The sequence below is a fragment of the Bombus impatiens genome, unplaced genomic scaffold (assembly GCF_000188095.3).
Source record: "Bombus impatiens unplaced genomic scaffold, BIMP_2.2 scf_1445, whole genome shotgun sequence".
Classification (NCBI taxonomy): Eukaryota; Metazoa; Arthropoda; class Insecta; order Hymenoptera; family Apidae; genus Bombus; species Bombus impatiens.
Window position 1 is genome coordinate 111,450 of NT_177864.1, and position 22,249 is coordinate 133,698.

At 45.9% G+C, this 22,249-nt stretch overlaps 1 protein-coding gene across 3 annotated transcripts in view; it reads left to right on the plus strand.

Moving 5' to 3' along the window:
- The window catches only part of LOC100749065 (homeobox protein aristaless-like), a 36,275-nt gene that overhangs the window by 11,121 nt on the left and 2,905 nt on the right, over nt 1-22,249 (plus strand). Inside the window, exons 2-6 of one of the 3 annotated variants that reach the window (XM_033324039.1) lie at nt 10,681-10,690; nt 11,075-11,181; nt 11,266-11,471; nt 18,319-18,364; nt 21,815-22,239. In XM_033324039.1, coding sequence (XP_033179930.1) covers nt 10,681-10,690; nt 11,075-11,181; nt 11,266-11,471; nt 18,319-18,364; nt 21,815-22,239 — 794 coding nt within the window. Of the gene's footprint in view, nt 1-4,929; nt 5,432-10,680; nt 10,691-11,074; nt 11,472-18,318; nt 18,365-21,814; nt 22,240-22,249 lie in introns of those variants that run through there. The other 2 variants (XM_033324038.1, XM_033324040.1) reach the window with 2 other exon arrangements.

The window sequence follows — 22,249 nt, forward strand, 5'->3', positions numbered from 1 at the left end:
CATCGGGTGGTGGTTTCTGTTGTCGCGAACCGAACGTTCCCCTGGGACCGAGAGGATTGACTCGTCGCGCGCGGATTCTTTGGTAAAAAAAAAAGGCGCAGAAGAAGAGGCGGGACGAGGACGGCGGCTTTATGTTAAACGGATTAGACAGCGGAATGCGTTGTCTCGATGAATTGCTCCCATATGCCCGCTAAACGATCGCATTCTCAGAAGTCATCGTGGAATGTCAAGATACGGAGAATCGTGCATCGCGACCGGAATAAACTTCTTCTACTCTAATTGCTCGCGTGACTATGTTCGATGAACGTTGCCAATCGACGTTTGCATTAACGGAGGAAACTACCTACATAGTATAATGCGGCCAGCTTGTTTTTACACGGGTGCAAAACTCTTCTGACAAACGGACGCTCGAGTTCAACGCGTTACTTATCAAGCCGATCACTTAATTACACCATTTCTATATGTTCGCTGGTTTTTACGTTGCGCGCAACCGACGATACTTTCTAAATCTCCAAATTAGAAGGGAAAATTCAAATTTGAATCTGGTCTCGGAACATACCGACTAATTAGAGCTTTTCGACGGGCACCAATGAAAAATGCGTCGCTACGAATGGGCACGTGGCTCCACAGCGTGCGCCAATCTCAGATAACATCTAAAAAAAGGTTCTCGATCCTAATTCGAAGTGTGGACACCATGAGACCTTATTTGTATTTCGTACCTACGGCGACATTCCACGTCACAGATAACATCCGATGATCCTACGAGGTGGGGCGAAAACGACGCGACACCGCAGGACGCGGCACCCATAACCGTCTTCCTCCTCGGGGACCTCCGTCGTAGAAACTGGCGTGTTTCGATGATCCAACTCCTTCCTCGTACTTCCTCCAACTCCAACTCTCCCTCTCTCTCTCTCTCTCTTTCTCTTGTACGCGTTCGTATTTAGAAAATGCTGGATAACCCGCAGCTGGAGAAACTAGCAGGGACGAGGAAACGGGAGGAAGAGGGGAAAAATCGAGAAACTCGCCGCGGTCTATCGTTCTGCGTTCGATGGCAATCGGTCGTTTGTCCCGTCGACGAAGAAAATTACACTGTGCCGAAAATCCGGCAAATTCGAAGTACACCCGAGGATCGTTGAATTCCTGTGCAGCGGTGGCCGGCTACGAAAAAAGATTCGAAGCGACGTTTTGACCGCCACTGTCGAAGGACGTGCACATATCTGTAGTCGAGAGTGGTCCTGAGGACTCGGATTAATCGGGGACAAGGCAAGCACATTACCGTGGCTCCAGATAGCAGTAGGATAGCGCCACGAAAACCACCGTGAAACTCCGAGAACCCGACACCCGGGTTCGTTGAAAGCCCGTGGTAGAGCGGCCTGTCGACGAGAGAAAGACACCGGCAGGCCGAAATGGAGAGAGAGAGGCTAAATTGGTCCCTGGGCCTCCACCGAATCTGTGACGGGTTAATCCTCCCGGGTTCCACGAAGCAGGAGAGAAGAAGTTGCCCGCGGGAGAAGATTAAAGAAAAGGAACTGCGGCAGAGAGATGGAATTGGAATCGGAAACTTCTGTTGTTGGGAGAATTTTTGCTACGTCCGGCCGATTTCTACGGATCACGATCAACCACCGCGAGCACGGACCACCAGAGTTTTCTGCCTAAAAATATTTTTCCGATAAACGATTCGTCGAGAACGCTCGTTCAGGAATTTTACATCGTAATTATCTAGAAACGATTCGCACGGCAATTCTAAGATCGTATCTAATTGTCGCGCGTGTGTACCAGAGACACGCGTGTACGACAGAGATCGCGCTCGACCTGCGTATACTACGGCTATAGAGGATATCCTGCGTCGTGTACACTTAACGACGATTCACGGCTACCCTGACTAATTATTCCGCTGTCGCGGGACCTCGCGTAGAATGCAAGGGTCATGCAGGTTGTCGCCTCGATGCGCTCGGCAGGCTTTCGGAACGCGATTAAAAGGACGCATGTCGCCGCAAACGATGACAACTACCACCACTACCATTCTCTGACTGTAGCCACGACGATCCTTATCGAGCGGTACACACACAATTGTGGTACTCGCCCGTTTCCTGTATCTACCGGAGCATCTTGGGACTTGCACACAATAGCTTTGGTGGTTAGTAACGATCGAAGTTTGTTGCCATCTCCGTGGATCGTTTCCACGATGCTGATGGATTACGATCTCATCGTGTTTGCGACGGATAAGAGTTGGTTTCAACGTGTGTGTTACAAGCGTCTATTCGCTAAAACATTATGTTTACGATTACAATTACCATGCAATCCTTGAACGTTGTTTCAAAGGACAAAAAGACCTGAGAATTTTTTGCAGAGTAGAAAGATGCGATCGAGTGGAAAATGGGGACTGTAAGAGATTGGAATAACTATCGAAAACGAAACGGATTAACGATCGTAGATGATATTGAAAATGCGACGATATCGCTTTACAAAGGAAGAGGTAACGCGAACGACTAGGGAACTGACTCGGCGCGATGTAAAGGGAACGGCGCTAAGAATGTCAAGGTGCTGCGGTGACTCGAAAATTGCTTGCGCGAGTGTGTGGTCTGTGCACTAATGCGCTTTAATTGTGACCCTCTGCAACGCGCGGCAACTCCTTCTTTTCCACCGGTTTACTACCGCGCAACACACTCGAACAGGGAAAGGCTGAGCGTAAACGTAGCACGGCGCGGCGCGGCGTACGTGTACAAGATGCACGCAACAACGCGATACCTGGCTTGCGCGATTGTGACATCGGGTTAAGATAGGTGCAGTTACGGAAATTGAATAATAATTGCAGACCTCGGTCACCCTTCTCCCTTCCTTCAAACGCCGCTTCCATAGCGCGGCAACGGTTCAAGGGAAGAAAAAAGAAAAAGTCTAATAACCCTGCTCGCCTCGCTAGTCGCTAGGCCACGCTCCTCTGGCCTATCTGTCGATCTCCTTAATTAGAATTCCGTTGGAAAGGCGAAAACAATGGTACGCCAAGTGCCGGTAGTCCGCGAGAAGATGGTCTATACTCTCAGACCTTGCAACGTCATCCGATGTTCGTGACTAGTGGATTCCTCTCGTCCTATGTCTATTTACTTTTTCACCTTGGCGATCCGAAATTTTCGAGTTTCGATGTTTAATCGAGTCGCCCGTGACTCGCCAGAAATAATAGTTAGAGAGGGAAACAGGGATAAATTAGAAGATCGAAGAACGGTGGTACGTGGTACATTGTCTTGTACGATATATGGCTAGATCCCGAGGCTATGATCGATAGCTAGATAAAGTATCGCGGAGGTAGAGTAATCGGCCCTTAACCGTCGTACATAAATCAAACGACTTCATTCACGGCGAAAAGAAACAACGTTTCGTACGATGTATGCGACATAACGATGCGTAAGTGGATTTGGAAAACCGGTAGAAAACCTGATTACCGCTTTCTCGTTCCCTCCTCGGTTTCTACGGGCAATAGCGCGCGCGCGCGCGCGCGCAACCGCTGGCCGCGTTTAATGAAGTGGCCTCTGTAGTTGCTCGATAATTTATGAGCTCGTATTAATTACGGAAATATCGGGTACGAAAGTGGATTGATTTTACCGGACGGTCGAAAAGTATCATAATATTGGTAAATGGAAACGAAGGAACGAGCGAACGACCTGACTGCAAACACGTTGTAGCCTGTCGAAGGTTGTTGGCGTTATAAAGTTTTCAATTTCTTTTTCGCGGCCGCGCTATTCATGCGAGAAGAGATTCCAGTTAATGGCCAAGATCGGTCTGCGGAGAGGCGGCATCGAACTTACAAGGTGAAATTTGCCAGGCCGCTTCCAAAAAGCTGCCTCATTTCTTGATTACACCGTCGGTATACGGTTCAACAATTATGCAAAACAGCCGTCCTTTTATTCGCGCCCCGGTGCATCGTCCCGCAACGCTGTTATTATTCTCTCGAGAGAACAAAAAAACGTTGCGACGAATAATGCACTTCCGCCACAAAACTATACCTAATAATTCCTGCTACATTCAACGTGGTAACAAACGAGAATGACATTACCGAATAACAGCATTATCTTTTTAAACGTTCGCCTTTACCGTCACGTTAATTAACGTGTATCGTGGATGGCCGCGTACTTGCGAACACACAGCTAGTCCTATAAGTTAAGCGCCTGTATCATAAACTGCTATAATTCCGCGGATGTCAAAAAACTGGACGACAACGACGATGACGGTCTTCCGCCGTAGAAAATGTCCTCGTGGTCGTCGTTGTGGATATTTGTAGCTGGCAAGCGAACACGGTCGGTGATTCTTTTTCCGTTACGTAATACACGACGCAAGCTAATGCGATTAAAAAGGCATTACGATTACGTTCAATTATTAACAATTAGAAGAACGGCAAAAAACATAATTACCCGCCATTAATCAACAAGCCTGCGCCCGCTTCTTCGCAACCGTTTATACCTATCTCCGTTTCGCACGCGCGTCTTCTTTTCTTTCTTGCTTGCGTTACCTATCGTCCCACCATATCCACTACCACCACCTATCCGCCAACGATTACCTTAATTCACAAATACCGCGAAATGTTTACTCTGTGGAAAATAACTCTGAAAGAATAGCGAACAAGGCCGAAGATAATACCAAAAGATAAACGCGATAACTTAATTTCATGACTAAAACATGCCTATTGACTAACATAGTTCAGCCGATCGACCGTTCAACGCGGTTGGTGTCGTCCTAAATTTCACGATTCCAAATTCTTTAATTTTCCAATTTAGAAATTGCTCCAGTTTTTCCATTTAGAAAGGTCTCCGAGCTTCTTAAATTTCCAAGTTCTTCGAGTTTCGCGTTTGAAACGTTCCACTCGAATCTACATTGCGAACGTAAGAAGGAGACTCCGTGATAATTATTCATCAGATTCTGTTACACGTCAGCTACGATCGGTTAAGTAATACGCGATCATGGTTACAAGTAGTCGGTGCTTGTGTTTGAAATTTATCGTCGGTACCGCGAGTAATTATCGGTTTCTATAAAACTTTTTCAACGCCTCGCATGCGCGCAATTTTCCACGCATGAAGACCGTGATACGCCAACTGGGGAAGCGCAGCAACGCTGCAATTTAGTAATTAATGGTGACATTGCGGATAATTAACTGCCGTAAATAATTGTAATTGTACTTAAGTTCTATCCGTTGGTCGCGACTATACTGACGAGGGAAAAAGAAAAAGAAAAAAAGCGACGAATGCACCGTTGCGTGTTCTTTACTGGCAAACCTAGCCCATCTTCATCGCGGTCGTCATCGCCGTTGTCGACGGTGCCCGAGTCCGGTCTCGCTTTGTTCAAGCAAGGATGAGCTTGTTCTTGGAACTGCTACGAGGACGAGAGACTAATGCACGTAACGACAAATACGACACATATACGTACGTATTATATGGCAAATACGATTAAGGGAAATACTTTGAAAGGTATTCGATAAACGGTAGGGAAAAATGGAGCCGATTGTTATGCTGGGAGGATTCCAGCGTAATTCGCATCGTACGATCTATGAAAGTTCATTGAACCGATCGTAATAAGAAACGAGAGGCGCTATCGGCAATTTATGACAAGCCAACTACGCGTTCCCGTAGCTGTGTATTTAGATGTAGATTAGGATGCGTGCAATTATGTTAGTGCGCTAGTAAATTGCACATCGGTGGCCAGCGTGATTTATCGTGCGTACCACGCACCTTTCAGGATCGGCTTAATGATCGTTTGCAGATCATTATCAGCAATCGACGTAAAGAAAGTTACGTTCGTCGAATCGGCCAGGACTCGCGATTCTCGATTATCCGAACACCGATAGGCTCCGAGAGGTTCGCGAACGCGCTTTTACCATGCGTCGATTCTATGACGTCTCGTCTTTACGACATACCATCGCGTCTCACTCGAATTTTTTGCTCGGTTCAAAGATCACCTTGCCTCTCGTTAAGCATTAATATATTACACGCAATTTGTAACGAAACGCGTACGCCGAGTGGCGGAGCGTGGATCGAACAAAAATATCGCTCACAGCCATTACACGTGTCCGATTATCGTCTACGAGAATCATTAACATCCTCCTTTCGGCTCGAAATACGAGCGGAACGGTACGATTTAACAGGCAGTACGCGGCCAGCAAAACGGATAAACCAGCACGTACTGCTGGGCTTCGCTTTTATTCGCCAGTTCGGGACATAGACTCCCTCCCTCTTTCTCTCTCTCTCTCTCTGCAGATCATTATCAGCAATCGACGTAAAGAAAGTTACGTTCGTCGAATCGGCCAGGACTCGCGATTCTCGATTATCCGAACACCGATAGGCTCCGAGAGGTTCGCGAACGCGCTTTTACCATGCGTCGATTCTATGACGTCTCGTCTTTACGACATACCATCGCGTCTCACTCGAATTTTTTGCTCGGTTCAAAGATCACCTTGCCTCTCGTTAAGCATTAATATATTACACGCAATTTGTAACGAAACGCGTACGCCGAGTGGCGGAGCGTGGATCGAACAAAAATATCGCTCACAGCCATTACACGTGTCCGATTATCGTCTACGAGAATCATTAACATCCTCCTTTCGGCTCGAAATACGAGCGGAACGGTACGATTTAACAGGCAGTACGCGGCCAGCAAAACGGATAAACCAGCACGTACTGCTGGGCTTCGCTTTTATTCGCCAGTTCGGGACATAGACTCCCTCCCTCTCTCTCTCTCTCTCTCTCTGTCTCTCGCGAGCAAGAGGTTCCTTTGATATCCGAATGATCGATGATCATCCAATTTTCCTGACGTCGACAAATTATTTCAACGCTATCTCTCTATCGTTAATTGATTTTACGGACTTCAATCGTTAATCCAGCTTACTCCACGTCTAATGGAGTAATTTGCAAATTATAGTCGTGCCGTCTCGAGATTTTCATCAGAGTCGGGAAGAACGAAACGCACGATCAACGTTACAACACACCGCGTTCCAGGAATTAACCAACGCGCCACGTAATTATCGTTGGATTTACCTCAAACGAGCAGAGATAGAGGTAGCGCGCGGCTAATTTTTTAATCGTTTCGCGTATATAATGTAAGTCTGGTAACGATCACGCGTACCTACAATTTGATGGAAGGTTGAGTCGGAATAAATCGCGTGTGCCCGCAAATTGAATCGTTCGCTCGAGTCGTAAAACGAGATCGCGTTTTATTACAACTAGAAACACTAAAAATATGTTACGCGATTCTTGCCCAGATAAATAAAATGGTATCGTTCTCGCGGTAGAGTTAATTACTGGAAAGCAATTGTCTACCGACTTATTACGCATCTAACAACGAATGCATACAACTTCGTGCGTTCATCGTTTAATCGCTGGAAATGCTTTATTACCCAGCAAGAGCAACGGTTACGAACATCGTTTCCTTTATTACGGCAGAAAATTGCGCTCTTTTCTATCGAATACTTTCGTACGACGTCTTATCAAACGAGAAAAAACGTAGTCGTTCTTACGTAAGATCAAACTCCTGGTCTTCTTTCAACGATCTGCGAGAAATCAAACCGATTTATAACGTTAAAACCGAATAGCGAATCGTGATAATTCACGGTTACTGAGAGACGATATTACAAAAGAATCGTCGATGTTTCGGTTGTTCGTTACGCGATCGGATTAATGATGTAACGAAGTTCGAGAACATCCAACTGTGAAATTCGATCCATTAACGATCTAATTAAACGTTATTGCATGTTGAGAATAAACTTACGATAATTACGGTATAACCGCTGGCATCGTCGATCGTTTCCCTGTTCGAATTCGAATGGCGTATATCGTCGCAGATGTTCCATGGGAAACTCTCGCCAGTTCGACACCCATTGGACGCGAATAAGAGAAATAAGAAAAATTCGTTGTTACCAACTTAATTACTCCTTACGATCCAGTGTAAGATAATTCTCGTAGTGTGCAGCGTTAGGTAGGTAGATAATACAGAGGTAACACATGTGTGTGTGTGTGTGTGTGTATATATATGTATATATATGTGTATATATATGTGTGTATATAAATATATATATATAAGCGGTTATAACAGGGACTCGGCTCACTCGTCCCTCTTTTCTTTGCCTCGTCTCGCCTCGCCACGCCTCGCATCGACACGGCTTGAGCGTTCGCCTCGCCTCATCTCCCCTTTTACATCTTTTAATACTTCTGCGCGAACCTCTTCATTGTTGCAATTACTATCGGCCAGTCGATGTATTATACGGGCTAATTAATTCAGCTGGAAAGCTTAAAACGCATGTGCGGGCGTAACCTGCATCCGGAAGGTAAATATCAGCGGTTATCGGGAGCGCTATCGCGTGAGCAGCCAGCGGCTACAAAGGATTGCCGATAATTCGTAATTGCTTGTTATTATCGTGCCGAGAAATCGAACACGTTCAACCGTCGCCGGTTCTTGTCACAGGATGCATTGATGCGTCTATTAGCGAGAATTTGCAAGTATGATTCGATGCAAAAACATCTCCTTCGATGTAACGCGTCCCGGTACGCCGACGTCTCGATTCCCTGATTCGTACGCATCAACGCACTCTTCGGAATAACGATGATTTTCTGCGCTGTAAATAGCTCTATCGTTTCATTCATGCCGCTCGCTCGTCGCGAATTTTTCATCCGTACGCCCCCTTATTTACGTAGTTGATCTGTTACGCTTTTTGCAAAGTTGGATTCGCGCGAAGAACAGTCGCATCGCGCGATACATACTATCGTGCGAAGAGACGCAGGTTTTTACGCGGATGTAAGGGATCGCGATAGAAAATCGTGGAAAATTCTCGAGAAGTTGGTAACTGAAGATCATCGTTCCAACGTACTGTACGCCTATTATAACGCATCCGCGAGAAATATACGCGGCCTCAATGAGTCGGCTAATTAGTTTATTACGCCGCGCTAATTTGTATGCCCATAAATCGCGATCGTATATACACAGAACACGTAATGTACCAAATGAATGTGTATACATGTATAGAAGTTGACTGTTTCAAACACGTGCAAGGCTCTTAGTAGAGTGTAAATATGACAGAAATGACGAACAGAAAATACAAATATGACTAGCAAGATTTTCAAACCGCTCTCCGGGAAATCATTCTATCTGAACCATCTAATCGAGCGTGACGCATCTAATCGGCTATTTGCTATACGCTGTAACTATTCGCAATTGACCGAGTGGATACGAATTAACATTGCAAATTTTTTAATACGAACGATGAATTAATAACGAGACAATTAGAAAAAGGCACCAAACGAATCGATCGTCGATCCAGCGAACTTTTCCTTCTTCGAGTACCGGTTATTCCGGTTTCTCTTTTAATTCGAAAATCAAAATTAGACCGGAAAACTGATAAAAATGTGGAAAAGAAACGAGTCTGTCGACGAAGACTCTGCTGGGTTCGTTGGGGAAGCTGAACGCGAGGGCTTCTCTCTCGAGTCGGGGGAATCTCGAGTTTGCGCGCCGGCCACGAACAGTCGCTTCCTCCCTCCGTGAAATTACAGTGTTTACGCGAATTAGATTTCGGTTTCGGTAATTTTCAGTTAATAACGAAGCGAACTGGCCAACGAACGAACGAGCATTAAGTGCGGCTTCGAGCCCATTAATGCTATTATAATGTAAAAGGCTACCTACGCGTTCCTCTCTTACTCTCCTTCTCTATCTGCGAGCAGCCACAACACGAACCTGTATGTACGATGCTACGCGCATTCGATGTTTATGGCGAAAGCTAATAAAAATGAAAAGGAAACTTTGCCAGCCTTAGATCTCGCTTATCGTTCGCATTACGTTCAGGCTACCTGCATTATAAACTCATTTCCGATAAATCGGCCCAAATAAAAACAGCTGCTAAAGCCTGCACAAACCGCTTTGGTCTATCCTTTTTTTCCTTCTCTTTCCTCTGGCTGGCCGCGTGCCGTGCCTTGCTCTTGCTTCCACGACTTTGATTTCGAGCTATCGTATCGAATGGCCAAAAATCAAATTCTCTTTCGACTTTTTAAATTCTACATCGATTCGCGTTTACAGTGTACACCTGATAATAACAACGATCCGTGAGTTTCCAACTATCTGTTGGAACGACGAGATTTCAATAATATCGAATCAAGTGGCAAACGAACTTGACGAAATTTATTAAGCACCGAAAACCGGTCCGAGCAGTAAAATACCATTGCAAATTACGAATGAGAATTATCAGTAGCAGCTTGTAAGCACGCGGTAGGATGCTTCGGCTGCTATGTCCATGTATCGATCGCGCGTGAAAATGATTCTGGTCGTTACAAGCAAATCGAACGCTGTTACATGATCACTCACAGCATCGAACGTGCCGAAGTGTGGGCTTGTAGGGATCATTAATGCAGCAAGGTCGGTGAAAGGAACGATAGCTCTGTCCTTCTCCGTATCCCTCTGTCTCGGTGTCTCCGTCTCTGCGTGTCCGCGTGGTCGTACATATAATCCGATTCAAAAACAACTGACCGATCTCGAGTGGTGAACGATCATCGTTTAACTAATATCGGCGACACCTTGATAACCGTATCTTCTAATTACGCGATTCTTTTTAATTTCACGCGTCTGTTCTTGTCGATGGTCGCGAACGCCGCCTGTCCGCTCGGTTTGCCGACGCACTTTTGAAATAACCTATATCGTGCGTCATATATGTGATTCTAGTTCTATGAAGGTACAGTGGCTGACATTGATGCTAGGTGAATGGTTGGAGCACTCGCAATTTCCATTAGGGATTTCTCCACCTTTTAACGGTGCCTTCTATCGAAATCAACGACGGTAAAAAACGCGATTCGAACTAAAGAAATTGCAGCGGCTCGCAAGAAGCTCGTCTGCGACGGAAGCTAAACCAACAGGATTTCCCTATCCAGTCGGAGAATCCAGTTTAAAACACCGATAACTCGACACGAACGTGTACATGTTGCCCGTTAAATTCAATTGCAACGGTCGCAATTCATTGGAAAATAACTTTCACTGACTTTGCATGTGAAGATGGAGCGGGTCTCTGATAATCAAGTGACAGGGTGATCCACGAATAAAGACAACTTTCTGATCGCAGATCATTCGATACGAGGAGGAGGAGGAGGAGGCGGCGGTGGCGGCGAGCACGCTGTCCCGCAGACAAGTCCTGCGAGCAGCACGAGTAGCTCGAGCCAGCTGACTCAGGTGAGCCTACAACAGGTGAGCCAACAAGCTCACCAACAACAATCGGTACCGCCACCTACTACGACGACACCTCAATCTACTCAGATGGGAATCTCTACGGAAGAGGTGAGGACCGAGGAAGAGAGCAACCACCCTAGAGCAGCGCCGACCAGCCCTGAAAGTGAAACCGAGGTCGACGACTTTGCACCGAAAAGGAAACAACGCAGATATAGGACTACCTTCACCAGCTTCCAATTGGAGGAACTCGAGAAAGCTTTCTCGAGAACTCATTATCCCGACGTGTTCACCAGGTAAGTCCAGTAAAACCGATACACGCAATGCTGTTCTTCCAAAGTAGCGTTGCCAGCGAAAATGCGGAAGCGCTATCGTCTAATATCTACGAGCTCGAAAATATGGAATCCCTGACGTGTTTCCTATCCAAATTGTCCTTCTTCGGTAAGCGTCCGGGACCGTCTGTTACGGCTGATAAGAAGCTCGTGTCCTTCCTGGAGGTCTAGGCTACTCTAGACGATACAGGAGATGTCTAATCGCGTTCGCCAGGTTTCCCGTGTAACGGGATCAAGATACGGCAAGAAGTTGCAGCGCCAGCTATTAGCTGCTATCGAGCCGAAATATTTCGTGACCAGCGACTCCCGTGCGCTTTTCACCAACGTTTACGGAATCGTTTCAAGCGAAATTACGATCCTTAGCAACGATTTATCCTTCTATTCGAAAATCTGCTTTTTAATGGATTCCATAGTCGAACGAATTTACGATGTACAGGTAGACCTTGGACGTGGTCGTAAAACAAACCCGGGTGTCTTGCTCGTGACGTATATCTTGCGGAATATCGAACGACCTATTGTTAGTAAAATTCTCTGCGTAATCTTTCCGTCATACTTTTTCCTCGAATGATTTATATGCGCAGCGTTCTCGAAACAGCGAAAAGAGTAACTCGAGATATACGATGAAACGCGATACTAGAAAAATCCTAATTCTCACGATGATGCATGATCGACGAGGTTGTTAGCGGAATCCGGGAAAGCTCGCGAGATCTATCGATTCAGGGAAACGGTATATACGCACCCATCGATCATCTACTTTTCCCGTTAGCGTGTATCCTCTTGTAAATTCTATTGCGCCGCGTCAAAACCATGGATTCGCGTTATTAAGTTCCCGGCTGTTGGATCCAGTTGCATAGAGTAACGTGTCGGCAACGGACTGTAGCGCAATCTATCCGAGTAGCTTTTTCTTTCATCTCCTTTTTCTCTGTAGCTTCTTTCATAGCCTGGAACACCCGGTAGGTAACTAATAGCGGTGTAATCGCTCGTAATAGGTCCAGTCCTGCGGCCAGGGTATGGGTTCTCGTAATTAACCAACAGGGGATATGCAGAAGAGCGAGTGTACAGGTATACAGCTAAGGTGTTCCATTGATAGAATAGACGCGCGATTAAAATTCGCTACGAATTCACAGCTCGAAACGGAGAAAGAGTTCGCTGGTTGAGACGTATGCAGACTGCAGACGCGTTGACAAACAGCGTACAACAACGATGCAACGAAATATTTAGCAGTCGTGCAACGAATATTTGGCAGCCGTAACGCATGGATACTTTGAGTAAAAATTTCAACGGCTATCTTATTATGGCCGTGCCGGACAGACGAGTGGACCCGACTGCTTATCGAAAAATTCCAAGTCCAGGCTCGCGTCTCGAGATAAAGCCTAATGTCTGTGGCATCTCGACGACGTGAAACCCGTGTCTGATCCGCTCCTCTCCGACGACGACTCCCGACCACTTTTGCTTTCTTCGGAAAACACCGATGGTAAGGTTAATTTTGCAATTTCCGAGGAGAGCGCGGCGAATAGATGGCGTGGCTCGATAAAGAAATCGATCAATTTTTGTACGTAATTTCGCCTTGCCAGCGTAATCCACAGTTTCGTAATCGTGGATCATTTCCTCTTCGCGTCAAGTCGTGCCATATCTTTTTGCCGTTTTCATATAAATTAATCCCTACCTCGGTCGTACGTTTCTTGCTTCTCCTCTCTCGATACCGTGTTGGAGTATTAATTTCACACTAATTGGATTTTATGGTCGCTTAGGTTTATTGACTAGCTGACCGAGAGGGGGTAAGCCTCGCTCGATCGCGATGCATATTCATTAGCTGCTTTTACGAAGGAGCGTACGCGATTGGTTCTATCGAAAGCTACTCCGATCCCATTGCCGATTGCCTTCTCTCTACGCAATTTTCATCAAAATGGAAAAGCGCTTGGTGAACGTGCGTGGCTTTAAAATGTCGATCGATCGTCGAACGTCTCGACCGATCGAATTGTCCCGATCAACGAGGTCAAAGAAATCTGTACGATGAAATATCTAGATACGCGAGGATGTTGTAAGCCTTCAAACGCAGCCACTTACTTTTACGAGCTCTTAAGATCTAATTTAGATTAGAATCGTGTGGCTCGAGCTACCGTGCCTCGACTAATCATCCGACAGAACTCTCTTCTCTTACCGGACAGAAGAGCTCGCTATTGGTTTTCATTTTTGTTTCTCCGCCTCCTCCTCTGGCTTCTCTTCGTTGTTTTTATCGCGAATAAACTTCTAGGACGAAAACGAAGATACAAATGAAAAAGAAAAAGAAGGCCGGGTCGTATATACAGCTGCAGTTTCACTTATAAAATTTATCGTTGGTTCGAAACGCGGTTTCAAAGGATCCACCTGTTTCAGAAAGGGCAGAACACGGTTCTCGGTAAATCATTCCGAAGAATACCTTTATATCCGTGGGGTGGGTCGGTGGTGAGTTTAATAAGGATGATTGTTTCCAGTGATCCGTGGAACGGAACCAGTTCCACGGATCTCTGGCTACCTTCTCGATCCTGTCCTTCTCTTCGTCCCTGCCCACCTCTCCACCCTTCTCTCCCACCTTTCCTCTATACCCTGTCCCGGCTTGTAACTTCTGTCATTAATCGACCGACGAGTCATGCTCCCGATTAGAAATACCGCCAGCCTCTTCGTTCCGTTATTCGTTTCTTGGCAAATGAGATTAGTGGCCCTGTGATCGCTAATTAGAACGACTCCACGCTCGAAAATCAACGCCGCGGTCGTCCTCTCTAATTTTCGCTGCTTCTCTTATTGTTCGTTTCGTTATGCGAGCGTAATCGACGATCCCGTTGCGCTTAATCCTTTTTTCTGCTTTTTCGCTTTAATCGCAGAACCGAACTTTTTGCGAGAACTTCCTACCCGACCGACCCATCTTCTTTTCCACGATTCGCAGCCGAAGCGTTCGAAAGGAACGGACGTCGGAGGCTTCTAGAGAGACTCGTTCGCGATTCGATCGACGACAGTGTAGCTAATCGGTAATTGGCCCTTCACGGCGTACGCGTGTTAAGCACATATTACGCACGCATTTCGCACGCATTACGCGACCGACTGCCGACTTTGTTTTCTCTTTCTCTCTCTTTCTCTCTTTCTCCGTCTCTCTTTCTCTTTCTCTTTCTTCATCTATCTATCTATCTGTCTGTCTATGTCTCTGTTTCCATCCCGTCTCCACCTAACGCGATCAAAGCGGTCAAATCGAGACGAAAACGCAGGTGAATTTCGATGGTTTACCTGCACCGCGAGACTTTAATTTCGGAACATCCCGTTTCCGTTATTACGATTACGGCAAATTAATTTCCGTGCTATGCTTTTCTTAGGAAAGCGACTGCCACGCTACCGTCGAAATAGTCCGTAATGCCGTGTCATTCCATCGGTAATTGCCGTTTCGAACACAACATTCTAGCAGCAGTCGAGACGTATGATTTATACCGAGATTAATGGCAAATTCCAAGGGTTGTTCGTTGACCAACCCGATCGTTAGAGCGGAGATGGATTGCATCGCATTATGCACGGATATTACCTCGTAGCTACCAGCTTTTCTATCGTCTTGCACGACACAGATCTGGCACATTCTGTACCTTCCTTCGCGGCAGCGTAAAATCATCGAGCGCCGCGCCGAACGCATCGCGATGCACGTGTCCTGGCAATTTGAGTACGCTCGAGCCATCGTTTGATTGATATCCGGTTGCCAATGAAAAAAAGACGGACAAAGCAAAGGATGGAGCGAAACGAGGAAGAGGAAGAGACTCACGAGGTTGGAACGACCGATCGCACAATCGCGCAACGTGATTGCATGGTTTGTCGGATGCCTACGCGTCATAAAAGGAACGATAATAATAAACAATAAAGGACAATTTTATCTTAACTTTCGAATTTCCGTGAATCGATTGATCGCCCGATCGCGGACGGCGACAATGTTAAACAATAACGATCAAGGTTGCGTCACAGGAGCGACAATCACGAACTCGCCAGTGCACAGCGGCTAGCTAATTCAACCTCCGAGGTTAATTAGATAATGTAATTGTCCGGCAATTACTCGAATTACTCGCGCGCCAAGCCTCTCATGACTATATCGCCACACGCCACTCGCGCGATTCCATATCTCTCTCTTCCTTCCTCCCAGTCATGGTTTCATTATCCATCCCTTTCTCGCCTCGCCTTGATCGCGTACGCCACCTATCATTTTCCTCTTCGTTCGAACGCGTATACCAGATCCATAGAGAAACACGTACGAAGCGAACGTACACGATATCGCATTGAATCGTTACAAAATCACACGTGTACTTGAGTCGAGGAAAAAAAATTTGTTTTATACTTCGCGTCAGACATCGTAATTTTGCATTAGTTCTAATCTTTTATCTAGCTTCGCGATATTTATTCATTATTCGTCCCAGAAAAACATAAAATATTAATGAAGCGAAACGAGCAACGTAACGAGATCGGACAAATGCCTCGGGGAAAAATCGCGAGTGTAACGCGAGAAAATCGGTCCCCGCGATTTCGTTGAAAAAATTGTTGCATACGTTACGGTGAGTTTTTTTAAGAGAGAGAAACAAGGATCTGAAAAAAAAAAAAGAAAAAGAAGAACGGAACGACCGGAGTGGAGTCGAGGCGAGAATGATTGCAGAGAAGCTCGCGTTTAATCCGCTTAGCGGCTGCTTTGATGGAGAGCGCTTGTTCTATCACGATGAGATTGCGAAATAGCAGTTCCGTTCTCGCATTGGTTCCGAAGTTGATTGCGGCCGGTTGCCTGTTGCATCAACATCGCGTCCTATCGTAAGGAAACTCGAACGTTTTACTTCCTCTCTTACGTTCGTACACGTCTCGTTCGCACGATCGCCAACGGTATTAACACGAGTTTTAACCTCGATGAAGGAAACCAGCACTTTTACGATACAAATATACCTGACGTCATCGCGCACGCTCGTTCAGGTCGGAGATGGATGAGCCTGTTAAAAAAATACACAGCGATAAATTGCACGGAGGATTTGTGAAAGAAGTTGCACAAGCCCGTTAACTCGAACGTACGACTAATCTGAGACGCTGTGTGCGCCTCCCAGAGTACTAGCAACTAGCACATTTCCCATGGCAAGGACATCGAAGAAGGGGAGATACGTAATAATAACGATACGCGAATCGAGGATAACCGAGTCGCAGTGAACGGCGGTTGTAATTAGGGACGCCCGTCTAACCGCGAAATTTCGTGATCTTATTAAATCCAGAAGGACGTTCGTGAGTGTGCCGTAGAGAAAAAGGGAAAGGCTAAATCATTATTACTCGCAGGCCAAGGTGCTCGCTGGGATCTCGAGCGTTCTTCAGGACTCTGCCGAGACACCGATTTTACGTAGGATCTTTAATACCGATCGTGGATGGGAACGAGAGTATTAAATAACCGGTCTTTATTCACACGTTTTTCATTAACATTTTCCCTTGGTTCGCCGTTCGTAGAAATCGATATTACGGGCAACTTTGCCTGAGATTGTGCGATCGAAACATATATCGCAATATGTTAAAACGAGCAAAGTTCCAATACCAATCTACTGCGTGGAATATCGTCGTATAGATGTACTGACCCGATTTCATTTCCAATAAAACGGATGGGTGATTCTACGTTATATCCGGTAGAGGTGAAAAGAAGAAACGCGATGATAAAAACGGTATAAATCAGAGCAGTCGATCTTGGACGATTCGCCCGAAACTGCCTGTAATTTCGGGCGGGAACTAACTGAAACGAAGCTCGTGTACTCAAATGCGCCTAAACACGAAATTGAAGCGAAGCTGATCGAAATGTAAGAGGGGCAGCAGCAGCTTCTGTGCGCGATATAATCACCGAGATTTCCTTGCGATTTCGTGGAACATCTGGGCAATTTGCGTGCGAGATGAGAAACCCCGCAGGCCGTCTAGCGAGACAGCCGTTGCGAGATTCGCTTTTGCCTCGGACACCGATCCGTAATCGCTGGTCAATCCTTTTCGAACCTGCAAAAACCCTACAGATCGAGAAACGAAAGGCTTCCGGAATTTTGTTTTGCTTTGTTCGAACGACGCGCAACACACGGTTATATCGATCGGTTATTTCTTCGACTTTTGCTTCACGATCACGTGATAGACGAGTTCATGGAATCGATAGCAAAAGGAAAAAGGAAGACCGAAGAAAAAATATTGTTGTAGAAACATGAAGATAAAGAGAGAGAGAGAGAGAGAGAGAGAGAGAGAGAGAGAGGAAGATGCCTACTGATCGTTCGTTTCTTTGCGGAAGTACGGACAATTTTGTTACATAAACAGTTGTACTTTACGATCATTTTATGAGGCTAATAATCATTTAATTTATAGTAAATAATGATATGCGCGTAATAACGTCGATAAACAGAATTGCACACACATGCAGCTTCGTTAAATATGTATGTATGTAAGACCAAGATACAATCTATCCGGGCAATAGTGAATAATTATGAAAATGTTGTGCTACAATGCGTTACACTCGTCACATTAATTTATGCGAATGGCAATCGAATTGAAAAACAAGTGTGTTGGAAGATTTAATGCAATTAATTGATATCTTACTAGCATTCTAATTAGTTTAATTAACGTACGATTACTTCTGTTACGGAGATTTCTTAGTCTCTTTACTACAATCATTCACGACACGATCGCCATACGTTTAACGTCTTAATTTTCTTAAAAGTATACAATTTAATGCGGCATACGCTCGTAATTATCCGGCCACGTTATATATCACTTCGCTAACCTTGCAATTTCTATCTCCTTTTTTTTTTTTTGCTTCCAGGGAAGAATTAGCGATGAAGATCGGTCTTACGGAAGCACGAATACAGGTTAGTAAATCGTACGTCATTTTCTCCTCTATTTTCTTACTCTAAAATAATATCAATGAATTTCGAATAAAATGTCGTTTGAAACGTTTATTCGTTCGATGATCGTTATGCAAAAGAGCTTGTCGATATTGATAACTTGCAACTTATGACTTTTGTAAAATCGTAGTAACGATATTAATATTTTTCCCCCGATAATTCTGATAACAACGTAATTGAGTATACCGTGTGTAGGATTTACTAGAATGACGAACTACCTCGCAGTCGCGATAAACGGAAAGAACACGAGCTGTCAAGAACAGAGGGCGAGAGTATCGTCCGGTAATCGTCTGCGTGACAACGGCGCGCGTCACGTTGGCAAGCAGAATGCGTCCGTAGAAGTTCGGTGCTCGAACAACCGACTAATTCGCTCAATTAGTTTAATTTATTCTCGGTATTTACTCGGTCTCGCCCTTTTCCAGTTCGCCACTCGAACGTTCCTTATATAGCGGTCTCCTCTTTTCTCGGCACACTTTTTTCGTCTTTCTTAAACGCACAGCGCGCATTTATACGCGTCTCTCTTGCCCCATGGAAGTCCACGCTCGGTACTTTTCATTATACTTGCAAATATGTCTCCATCCACTGCAAATCGACGATTTATTTCGAGTTTAAAGTCATTATACGAGCACACGCCACGAGAATCGCTATTAAACGAATGCTACGGTATCGGGAACTTCGCTACTGTGCTAACCATTTTCAAGAATCCGCCGGAACTTGTACACGCCTCTCGTTTGTCTAAGGCGTTGCTTGCTCGTCGAAAAACATGCACTTACACCCCGTAAGTATTTGGACACCTGGTGTAATTCGATCGAGACCAAAGACCGACATTAGACCAAAGAAATAAGTCGTCTAAAGTACATCTTGTAATATGTATACTCGAGGTGTCCAAATACATGCGAACATACGTATACATCTATCCAAATATTCAATCAACGTTAGTTTAACTAACACGTCGTCCGTGTTGAACAGCAATTTTGATCTATGTTCTCGTAGACGCATTGAGAAATATTCCAGAGAGTATTAATTCCTGGTCTATCGTAGAGTATAATTATTTAAGGAGGAAGGTTTTTCGTTTGAGGAAGTGCTCGTGGTGCCGCGGCTAGGGATAGAAGCAAGAGAACCGTTGAAAGGGGGAGAGATAGAGAGAGAATGTAGCCGGCGTCCGCGTAATTAATGCGGCACGATTAAGCACGAAACGACTAGGTTCCGGCGGCGAATCGTGGTTACGTTTTGTTTTAAAAGCCACAAGTCGGATGTTTAGCTCCCTGCTGGGGGCAATCCTGCTCGCTGTGGGGGGTCCTGGCACCCGACCCCCCACACCCCGTCACCTTTAACTCTCCATACGCCTAGCAACGACTTTGCATGTTCCACTGTGTCTGTCCGATCGTTCGAATCACCCGTGGAACACACGCGTTTCGTTCTCTTCTCTTCCTATTCCACTCTCGTATTCTCGTTTTCTTTCTCTCGTGTTCCATGACCGAATATACCAGTTCGCGTTACGTAATCCTTCTAACCGATGTACATATTACTCGGTCTCGTTCGTTCTCGATTAACCGAGAATTCGATAGAAAGAAAACGTCACTCACAGAAGTTGCCACTCGTTTTTCTAGTGCGTGTAATATCATGTAAGTGAGATCGAAACTTTCGAGGGAACAAAAAAAAGAAAAGAAAAAATGAAGGGGAAAGGGGAAAACGATTAGTTTGGTAGTCTACATGATCCATAATCTCACGAGTCACAGAATACTTTCCTCGCGTCGAACGATCGATCGAATCGATTTTCGAATCGCTAAGTCATCCCGAAATATCCTTCCATCGATCCCATTGCCTTGCCTATGCAATGACGAGGCTCCATCGTCGCCGATTGTACTGGGAGTGTCTACGGTCTACACGTTCCGGCGGTTCTTTTGATTTCCTAGCCGAGAATAAAAATATCCACGTGGAAGAATCTTCCTACCACCTCAAGACGAGGTATTTTCCAATGGAACGAAGAATCCCCGAACCGAGTTGGGCAAACAATCGTCAAAGATAATTTGTCGCGTGTCGCTAAGCCTATAAAACCGTACTTCGAAACAAATTGCTTCGTAAAGTTTTCTACTCGAACTTGAATCGCGTCGTGGTTACGAAACGAACGCGTACAAAGTATCTTCGTGGATTCGTCGTCTTGCAGAAACGAGCAGATGTTTAGTACAAAGCTCGCGATTATCGAACCACGTTGGGTCGTCGTCATTACGTTCTGTCACGAGATATATGAAGGCAATTTGTTCGAGTGGAACCGTTTGTCTCGTTTCTGCGAGGCTTCTCCACGATAACGTGAAATCCGACGTATATACGCGTGTTCGTGTTCGAAGCACGACACACGAAATCGACCTAACAACCGAAAAGGAGACTGCGGAATTAAAGTCCGTTAAAGAAACGGGGGGAGGAAAAAAGAAAGAAGAAAGGACTCTGGGAAGAGAAGGGGATTGCGAGCAGGGAAGACGAGGGAGGAGAGCTTCCGTTGAACTGATTAGAGCTCGAGTCTTCGAGGAACCTTCGCGATGGAATGCGCTCCAATGGTCGACGCATCACGAACGATATTTGTTTCATTCGTAATCGTTTGTTCGATACAGTTTACACGCTCCCGAAGGCCCCTCCGTTCCCTTGAAAAATCGTTGCTCGGTGTAGGAAGAACGAATGTGATTTGATTTCCGTTGTTTCTCGCGAGAAGAACCGACGTTCAATTTTTACTCGTCTAGCGGATCTTCCTCGGGTTTCGAATTTTTGGGATGGTAACAATGGGCCAGAGGAATGCCAGCTAACGGTTTTACGATGGCCGATATTTCGTTAATTTTGAAGAAAAAAAACACAAGGGACTGGATAGGCCGATGGAGGAATAGAGGCGAGAAGGGAAAGAGAAAGGAACGAACGGACAAAGATCACTGGCTCTGCCTCGCAGCGATCGTCGGTTTCCTTCCATCCTCGACAATAATGATACACCGCGAGTTTCCTGAAAAAGGGAGAATACGTCGCGTTAACCAGAATTCGCACTTCCACGGTTCGCCAACAACTTTCAGAGAACGAAGTAGTATTTGCTTTCCGACCCGGAATCGGATGAATAGGTTTCCTGAAACCGGACTTGAAATCGATTCTTTCGATCGTTCCTCGGTTCTTCGTCCTTCGACCTGGTTCCTTGAAACGCATCGACGAAACAACGGACGATATTCCAAAAATAGACATACTCAGAGGTAGATCGGTTTCAGAGAGTGAGAGAGGGGGGGAGGGGGAGAAAAGAAAAAAGGTAACGAGCGTAGAAAAATCGTCATTATCGTAGATTGTTCGGTAGCGTTTAAACGTTTAAGAGGAACAGTCTGTATAAAGACAAAGATGGAGGACGAAGAAAAAGGTGAGAGAATAAAATACGCCGTTTGGTTACAGGTTTGGTTTCAGAATCGACGCGCAAAGTGGCGGAAACAGGAGAAGGTTGGGCCTCAGGCACATCCGTACAATCCGTACTTGGGATCAGGTGCGCCACCACCATCGGCGGTCGTCGCGCCGACCTTGCCGAACCCTTTCGCCCACCTGGGCACGTTTCCCCTGAGGAAACCCTACGACGCATTTCGTTACCCACCTTTGGGTCACGGACCGGTCCTTCCCGGTAGTTACGCCGCTCATCCCTATCATCGCGCGCCGCCACATTTGCTACCACCTGGAATGCCTCTGCCTTACACGTCGGCCGCGTCCTTTCAAAGTCTCCTGGCGAACATATCCGCGGCGCAGAGGCCGAAATTGGTACGCGGTTCACCACCTCCGCCTCCGCCTCCAACGGCGCCCGCGATCAGTCTCGCGCATCCACCAGTTCCACCGCCACCG